The 9,487-nt window shown below is 44.9% G+C and overlaps 1 protein-coding gene across 2 annotated transcripts in view; it reads right to left on the reverse strand.

Moving 5' to 3' along the window:
• The window catches only part of grin2ba (glutamate receptor, ionotropic, N-methyl D-aspartate 2B, genome duplicate a), a 150,456-nt gene that overhangs the window by 112,026 nt on the left and 28,943 nt on the right, over positions 1-9,487 (reverse strand). For both annotated transcript variants that reach the window (XM_032538281.1, XM_032538280.1), the window contains exon 4: positions 3,045-3,710. In XM_032538281.1, coding sequence (XP_032394172.1) covers positions 3,045-3,710 — 666 coding nt within the window. The remainder of the gene's footprint in view (positions 1-3,044; positions 3,711-9,487) is intronic.

The following is a 9,487-nucleotide window of genomic DNA, read 5'->3' on the forward strand; positions in this document are numbered from 1 at the left end:
TGTGTGTGTGTGTGTGTGTGTGTGTGTGTGTGTGTGTGTGTGTGTGTGTCCCACTGGCCCATAATGCTTTGCTTAGCTTTGTGTTTCATTACCACAAACACCAGGTAACTCTCCTTGTAGATGCATTATGTGAGCAGGAAAATGTCATTCTGATCCTGACTCAGCCTGACTCTTCACGCAGCACGGCAGAAGTCCGCTCCAGAGGGTAAACTTTATGGAATTATCTTGTACCGTTCCTCCAAATTCTTTTCCTGTTCAGCTGCATTAACAAAAATCTAAATGTTGTATTCTCCACCGTCTGTGTCGCTCCCCGTTATCATCCTTCCTTGGATGTATAATGAAAAAGGAAGGATTGTCTCGGCAACTGCAACGGCAGTGCTTGGCCTTCAGCTTTGACGCTGCGCACATTTGTGTGTGTATTTGTGCTGTGTGTGTGATGGAGCGGGGCCGTAAGATAAACACCTCATATTGCAATCCCTATTTCCCAATCTTTATCAGTCCCTTTTATTCAGACGCTCACTCACAATAACAAAAAGAAAAATCACATACTCGCAGCCCAATTCTTTCTTAAGCTCCATAACTCAAACTTTCTTTCTATCTTCCGCAATTTCTCTCCATCGCTTCTTTTCCATCTCGGCTGCCCATATGGAAGAGAAGTTTTTTTTCCTTACACTTTCTTTCTGTCCTCACTTCTCTTTATCTCACTCTGAATGCACCGCTCACTTTCAGAGACATTTCTTCCTCCCTCCCCTCCTCCCAGTCTGAATGGTGTCAGACTGTCTCCTCTTTGGCTGTTGACTCGGCCCTTGTCCTCTACGCTTATCTGTCCATCACCTCTACCGGCAACCCCATCTGAACCCCACCCGATCTGGCAAAAACCCTCAAACCCTTCTACTCCCAGACACGCTTTTACTCAACGTAGAATTTCATCCCCACCCGATCTCATCCTCACTATCTTAATTCCTCTTTACTTTCTCCATCTCTCTCCTTCTCTCTCTCTCTCTCTGATCTTTCTCTATCGTATTTTCGCCACTCCATTGTCTCAGCCCATTAGACAGACACAAATCCGTTTGGAGACTGAGCCTTAGAGCAGCCCCGTCCTCGCTCTCCCGGGCCCCGGTGCAGCCAGGAGGAAGCTCTCAGGAGATGCAGACTCTGGCTTGTGGTCGGGAAAATCCATTTAAACTCTTGCCACAAAACACTGCTCTTTCCTGCTGCCTGGTGCACTTAGGGCACATGTGCTTAATGAATGATACTGTCGTTGCACATACACACGCATTCCTTAACTATCCATCCACCGCTTTTTTTGTGCGTTTATCTCCTCCTCCCACAACCCTGCATCTTTCCATGTAATAAGACACAGACATTTATAATCACGTGTAATGCCCCCAGGAGGGAGTGCTCTAAAAGATGTATATGTTTTTAAGGCATACGGTTAGTGGGGTTAAGGATTAATTATGGTTGTGGCCCCGGCAGGGGCAGATATTTAAGAAAGCAGAGGAGCTGGGTGCATTATGCTGTGAAAAAATGTGTGGAGGGTGTAGCAGTGTTTTGTATGTGAGCTTGGAAGAGTGGCTTTTTAAATGGGAGTGGACGGTTCCCTGCCATTTCTCTCTTTAGTGCTCTAATGAGAACGAACAGAGAGAAGAGCTACAGTGGTGGCCGCTGGCCTCGGCGTGTCACTACGACTCGTGTCTCTGCTTGTACAAAGACCTTTTGACACCACAGGGTCAGCGGACATACTGGAGGACAGCGGGAGACGAGGACGGCTGAGACAAGACTGAGGCTCTACGTGGCCCCCAGATCAAACAGCGTCAACGAAGGTCCCGACAGCCGAAGCAAATAACAGTATTTTAATGAAGGTTTCCCTTTCCCTGCTTGAAAGGCTTTTCCTTAGTATTTAATACAGCTGTTTTTATGCACAAAGTATCAAATGAATGAGCTGATTTTGTGGAATGAGGTCCAAGCCCAGATCCCAGGCGAGAACAGATAAAGCAGCAGCAGATTGCTTTATCCCATTAGGCAAGGCCTAGTAAATAGGCAGAGATCTAACTCTCTATTCTGGTGAAATCTCCAGCTGATCCTGTCACTGGCATCAGCACTGTTGGCAGTTTGTCTTTCAAGTCAGACACCCCAGATTACCCTGCCTGTCCACACCCAGAGTTTATACTGGAGAGGATGAGATGAGAAATCCTCCGTTGCAGCCAAATCAGTCAAAATGGCATCACTGTTTTGGGGAAACTTGATATTAAGAGGATAATGTAGTAGGTTTAAGTTGCGCAGGGCATGTCTAAAGCACTCGCTTTCAAACACATGCAAGTCTATCTGGACCTGTAACGCTCAGCACAAAGTAGAGCCCTGCTGAATCTAACAAGTGACAAGTAAGTAATTAACCCTGTTAAACTTCACTAACTTCAAATAAAACAAAAAGAGAAAATTAATTATTAAAAAAATCCTAAGAGGGCATGCCAAAACACCGATACCATTTAGAAAAATAAACAGCAGTAGTTCAAGCTGGAGTCTTTCAAAAATATCTTTCTTTGATGACAGAAACTCTGCATGGTGACGTGATCTGTCCGTGACGGGTTCACACAGTGAGCAACAGACATACCACATTGACAGCAAAGGGCAGCCAATGGAAACAAAACCCTGCAGAGATGTGAGTTCACACACTGGTGTCGCACAAACCAAACAACATTACATCTTAAACTACAGCGGCAATTTAACGAGTAGGTCCGTTGAACTTCCAGTAATGAGACTAAAAAATGTTAAATGGAGTTTTATTTGGTGTCCTTTGGCATAATACCTTGTAACAACCATCTAATTAAACATGTTAAGGTACTGCACGCTGCATTTTTTTAGTGTTAAGGTCACGTTCCATTCACTGTTTCCAAGGTGAGCTCTTTATATTTAAACCACCTACGCACAATTACTGTAAATGGGAATAATGTTCTTATACAAAAACTTTTTTTTGTTTTACATAACCTGCACAATTTAAAAATGAGTGCAGTTTTACTGAAGAACGACTTTTTGGAGTGTCCTACCTTGGCGGCCATGATCATGGAGGAGCCCCCGCGGACTCCGAGGATGGGGATGTGGGTCTGGGCTGAGATGAAGTCGAGGATTTGGGCGATGGCCTCCTGGTCAGTGTCGTCCCCAAACACCACGCCCTGCAGCCAGTGATCCGTCATTAGGTCACAGATGCTCTTGATGATGCTTTTAGGGTCCGTCTCATTCATGGTCAGCACTTCCACGTTGGGCGCCATGTGCAGGAAGTCGTCCTTCTCCCGCGCCCCGGCTAGCGCCACCTCGCTGGAGTTGCCCACCAGGACAACGGCAATGCTGAGGCCGCGCAGGATGTTGGGCAGGGCCATGTGGTGGGGAGGGGGTTGGGGGATGGGGATGTAGTGGCCGCCGCCGCCACCACCACCGCCTCCTCCCCCACCACCTCCCCCGCCTTTCTCTCTCCGTGAGTGGCAGGCCGGGGGCAGGTGGAGAAGGCAGAGAAGCAGGAGAAGAAGCGAAAGGCGGCAGGAGGCGCTGGTGTGGCGCTGAAGCGACGGAGGCGGGGGTGGATGTAGGGGTCGGACTGGCCTCTCCTGCTCCTGGGCGACCGAGGGGGCGGAGGAGGAGGCCCCAGCTTGGCCCCGAGGTGAGGAGAGGCTGCGGCAAACGCAGACAGGCATGGTGGAGGAGTGGGAGGGTAATACCTGGGGAGATGGAGAGATAGAGAGAAAGGAGGGGTGAGCAGAGATTTGATAAAGCAACACAACAAGAGAGAAAATAAAGGGTGGGGTGGGGTGGAGAGAAGGAGATAGAGGTTAACATAGCACCATGCAACACTGATTGAATAAAGTGAATTGCCGAGAGGCTACATGCATCATATGAATCCATGCAAATCAATGTCAGTCACAGAAACGGGGATGAGAATGAAGGAGGGGAAAACCTTGTGGAAAATGAGGGTTTAACGACAGAAAGAGGGATGGGTGAAGAGGTCACACTTGACACACACACACACACACACACACACACACACACACACACACACACACACACACACACACACACACACACACACACACACACACACACACACACACACACACACACACACACACACACACACACACACACACACACGGGGGTACATGGTGCTGTGGCGTATAGTTTACGTATAATCTCACACAGATAAATAATTCATGTTGGTGGTTCTAAAGAAGCATTACGGTATATATTATGGAGGATATAAACTCTCCCTCCAGATGAGATACATGGCATCTTGACAGAGGAGGACAGGGAGAGAAGCAAAAGGAGGAAGGAAGGAAGGAAGGAAGGAAGGAAGGAAGGAAAAAGAAAGCATGTTGTATCAGGAATGCAAACGAGAGAAAGGGCCGATGGAGGAAAAGACGGCAACTCCGACTGTCTGACAAACTGTCTGGGGCAGGATGAGTGACACACAAACCCGAGATGCAGCGGACTGACTGACTCCGAAATTGATAAAGTGATTGACGGCAGAGGCGCTCGGAGCAACTCGCAAGCCTTTGATATGATACCCGCCCTCCTCCCTCACCCCTATTGGCCTAGTTTAGCACTCACACAGCAGTTTGCTGTCCATCCCTCCATCCTTCCACCTCCCTCCCATGTTCTACTAGACCACATCTCTCTCTCTCATTCACTCTCTCTGACCGCCTGTTCTCTGTGCTTATTTATAGAGCTTTTCATTAATGGGGATGCAGAGGAGAAGAAGGGCCAAGTGGGCTGGTGAAGGAGGGAGAGGGGAAATGGGCAAGATCCAGTGGAGGAGGAAAGAGATGACGGCAGCAAGGTGGGATAGCAACAACACAGCTGGAGACAAAGGACGGACATGAAAAAGATGCTTATCTGAGAGATGTGTGTGTGTGTGTGTGTGTGTGTGTGTGTGTGTGTGTGTGTGCTCTGTATGTTTACATCCAAGTGTGTGGGAGGGCATAAGTCCTCTTGAGTTTATCAGCATATAGTCTGTGTAGGTGTACAGTTGGTGGGAATAGATACATAGATGTATGTGGGCAGAGACAACCAGGACGTTGGGGGTGTAGTTGCTCATAAAGTTGTTCTGAGTGGTGTATTGTGTGTATATCTCATACATGACTGCCTTTAACAAGGCAGATGGAAGTAACAAAGAAGAACAAAAAGACTAAAACAATAACCGCTCGGCGAAGCTGACAGCTAATAAGACAGGAAATGACAGAGGGGCAGAAAAAGCAAGAAGGAGATTGAGAGAGGGATAAAGGGATGTATGCAGAGATGACAGAACAACTTCTTTAGGGAAAACTAATTGCTGGAGGATCTTCAGCTCTAATTACAGGTCCCTGTGTTAATAGTCAATTGCACACCACTCTCCAGGAAGGATGGAGAGGTGGGAGGGAAGGAACGAGGGAGGGTGATAAGAGGCATGAGGAGACAGAGAAAGGAGGATGGGGGGGGGGGGGGGGGCGAAGTGGGAGTAAACCAGAGAGTGACAGAGAGACGCCAGAAAGATGAGAAAGAGGGATGGAAGAGAAGAGTAGGAGAGAGAGTCACAGAGTGAGACAGAGAAATGACCTCTTTGAATCTGGACTTCTCTGGCAGCACTCTGTTTCCATGGCAACAATTAAAATAGGCCTACATTCGCAACCATACAGACAGAGTTGATGGACACAGAGATATACACGCACACACCGACATACAGTAGCCTACACACATTTTTCAGTTGAGCATTGATCATGTAAATGAGTGATGTAGTCGCTTGCTGTGTATTTTAAAGAGTCCTCTCAAGCACAGCTTAACATTAAGACCTCTGATGATCACACACACACAACACACACACACACACACACACACAAACACACACCACACACACACACACACAAACACACCACACAACACACCACACACACAAGCTCCATCAGGTGGAGGATGGCAAATAAGTACAAAACCAAGGGGAGGCCTTGAGTTAATTTCAACAGAGAAGTTTTTTTTTGTGTAGGCATGTTTTTTTAATTTTGCATAAATAAAGAGAATTAAATGCTCATGGGGGGGAACTAGAAAAGGGTAAATCATGAAGTTTGAGGGAATAACACTGATGACTGCCAATTTAAATTCTACCTAACTCCCCCCCCCCCCCCCACACACCACCACACAACACACACACACACACACACACACACACACACACACACACACACTCTTTCATGCATACGCACTCGCACCAAACTCGCCGTCTCCCTCTCCCTATCTCTCCCGGTAACACACAGTTGCCTGCAGCCACGCACACACCCGCGGGGTACAGATTATATTAGCCAACGCACTGTGTAACTCCAATGATCATTCGGAGAGATGAGGCCATTAAAAAGTCCCATAGTGAGTCAGAGCATGTCTCATAAAGAAACACAAAGGGCGTGTACTAAACTGTAGATTACACGAGCGAGGTTATGACACTAAATGACTCCATTTCCCGATCAGCCAGCCCACGCGTCTCACCCACCATTGGCTCTATTAGCCACACCAGCGCACAAAGCAGCAATATCAGTTACACATGGACGGGCAGCAGATAGCCTCTACCAGCCCAAGACCCCCGAGGTCCAAACCTCCACATACACACTTTCCTGCTTTCCCAAAACATTTTTTTTTTTTTTTTTTAATGGGGAAGAGTTTTTTGAATGCACATGCAAAAACATATTTCACAATAAATAAAAAAGTGTGTGCATTTATTTAGTAGTGTGTGTATAAATTTAATTAAAAAGTAGAAGAACATTTTCAAGGAGTTTGTTGATCTCATAGCCTCACAAACTTATGTAATTTGAATTTATTTGACAAAATACAAGACATGTATGTGTTCAAGATACTAAGAAGAAAGTAACAAGTTGTCTTTAAAAGTCCCTCAAAAGGTTTCAAATTCCTGCAAAGCATTTCAATTCAAGATAAAGTTTGAAAAAAGTATTTATTAAGAATGTAACATTCAAATACTCGCTAGCAACGTGGTATCATGACTTTGCGTAAACATACACGCCGACTTTCTTAACCCGAGTGGCGTGTTATCTGTATGCATTTTGAGCTATCCGCGTGTATGTCTACGCTGTATACAGCGGACATGTTATCGTGAGAAGAAAGCTACGGTTAAGTTTAGGAAAAGAAGAAGCGGTTGGGTTTTTTAAAAATAAAACGGGGTTGGTTTTACATAAACAAGTGAGTGAGGAAACACCAAACGCGTGACATGATCCCCTCTCTCCTGTGTTTTACCCATCCACTACCCTGACCATCCTCCCTTACTCTGATTTTTTGCCCTCTTCTTACTACTCCGTACAGTGTAAATTCACAAGCAATTGCGAGGTAATGTAATATAAGTCAATGGAGGCCAAACAGCGTTGATAAACATGCTAAAAACCGAGTATGCATCTTTTTAACACGCTAATAATGGCGTGTCATACATATGCCATTTCATGAGATCCGTCTGCAGCTAATCTGCTTCATCAGGACTGTGTTGGTGTTTGACAACCTGGAAACATAAGACACACAAACCTTGGATAAAAACACAAAAGTACAGACATCTTTGACGTGAAATAACCAAAAGTGTCCTTACACTTCATTTAGTATGTTACATTATTAGAATTTGAAACAAGTCAAACAGCATATTCCTGTTAAATATTCCGAATAAGGCCTTTTTCCAAATACAGCATTTTCCGATTACGACATATGGGATATTCTAGTATTATTCGGGTTTTAGAGGCTTTGTTTGTACATGTATCCAGCGCAATTGTTGCTATGGTTTCTGTACACAAACCAACCAGCCAACAGTTTGCGAGGCTGGAGACTCGATAAGAAGGGAAAACACAGCTACTTAAAAACATTATCAAAGACTTGGATATCCACAGGTTTTCAGATATGCACAAACATTGCTACGCCGACCTTTATAAGAAGCAGGTTGAAGGAATGAAATAGGAGTGTTCGTACGGTCCAACAAGTCTGCCATAAACTTTGGAAAAATCCTGTTTTAGGGTTCATGTGACTCAGTCCCTCATTTTAAGAAGCTGATGTGTTTTCAGAGTCTTTAAAGGTCCCGCATTATGCTAATTTTAAGGTTAATACTTGTATTTTGGGTTTCTACTTGAAAATGCTTACATGCTTTAATGTTCTAAACACACATTATCTTTCTCATACTGTCTGTATGAATATACCTGGATTCCCCCTCTGTCTGAAAGACTCCGTTTTAGCGCCTGTCTCTTTAAGCTTCTCTACCAAAAAAGCCCAGTCTGCTCTGATTGGTCAGTGATTCCGGGCTCTTCAGCATGCATCTTCACCCTTGGCATCTCTGAACCATTAGTGCAGCCGGGGATTGACTGTAATGGCACTGTAGCGGCACCCTCTACTTCTATATAATGCAGTTGTGAGATCACAACCGTACCGAAGCCCTGACGGCTAATTTAAAGGCACAGTTTCTGAATATGGACTGTGTGCATTTCTATTGGATTGAGAGTTTGGATACTTTCATAGTATCTATATAGCACCTTGACCTGCTTTATAATCAAAAAGACCCCCCAGCCTTTTTACGATATGAGACCTTTAAGGGATATTGTGATAGGAATTTGTTTTTCCTTTGTTTTAGTTTGAAATTTGATACACCAAAACAATTGAACAATTGAGAAAGTCGATTGATTGAAAAGCTGTTGGTTGCAGCCTTTCATTTTGTTGCCTTTTGTATGATAAACACAAAACATGATAAGGATAAGAAGCCATATTAACACTGAAATGCAGAAAACATTCATACTAACATACTAATACAGCAGGGTTAAGAAGAGTGTGTTTCTTTTTGTACTCCTACTGCCTTGGTTATGACCGTTTCTGCTTGGGTTACTATACAGATGCAACAAGGCATCAGCCAGTAAGGTAAGAACATACTGTAGAGTTTCAGGTAGTTAACACCCCAACCCAACAAAAACCAGGTACTAAGTGGGCCCAAATGGACAATAAACGGGGTAATAGTCATTAATGAACGTCAAGGCCAACATGGCTCATATTGCTGTAATGGAAAGTTGACAGAGCAGGGCATATGAAGCATGACGCAGATATTACAGCTCTGTAATTGGCTCCCTTCTCAGTTTTTTTCATCAATTGTCAGCTATAAATCACACAATTATAACTAGCAGGTAGTCCACAGCGGATCTCTGCGTGTGTCAAATGCAGACCAACTATTAGAGGTCAGGTCATGTCCTGTAGGGAACAGACACTATGCATTCACATTCCTTTCCAGTCAGTGAAAATACCTAATACAGGTGAACAAACAGGCACCGTATTGTTCAAGTTGTGTAACACGCATGACGAAACAGCCCTGCGTTTCAATCACAACATATTGCTCTCACAGTAATAAATCCACACAGGACAGGACACATTACTGCTGAGAATGGTCTGTACGCTTGTGGCCTGTGTGTGTGTGTGTGTGTGTGTGTGTGTGTGTGTGTGTGTGTGTGTGTGT

Source organism: Etheostoma spectabile, chromosome 15 (assembly GCF_008692095.1).
Source record: "Etheostoma spectabile isolate EspeVRDwgs_2016 chromosome 15, UIUC_Espe_1.0, whole genome shotgun sequence".
Classification (NCBI taxonomy): domain Eukaryota; kingdom Metazoa; phylum Chordata; class Actinopteri; order Perciformes; family Percidae; genus Etheostoma; species Etheostoma spectabile.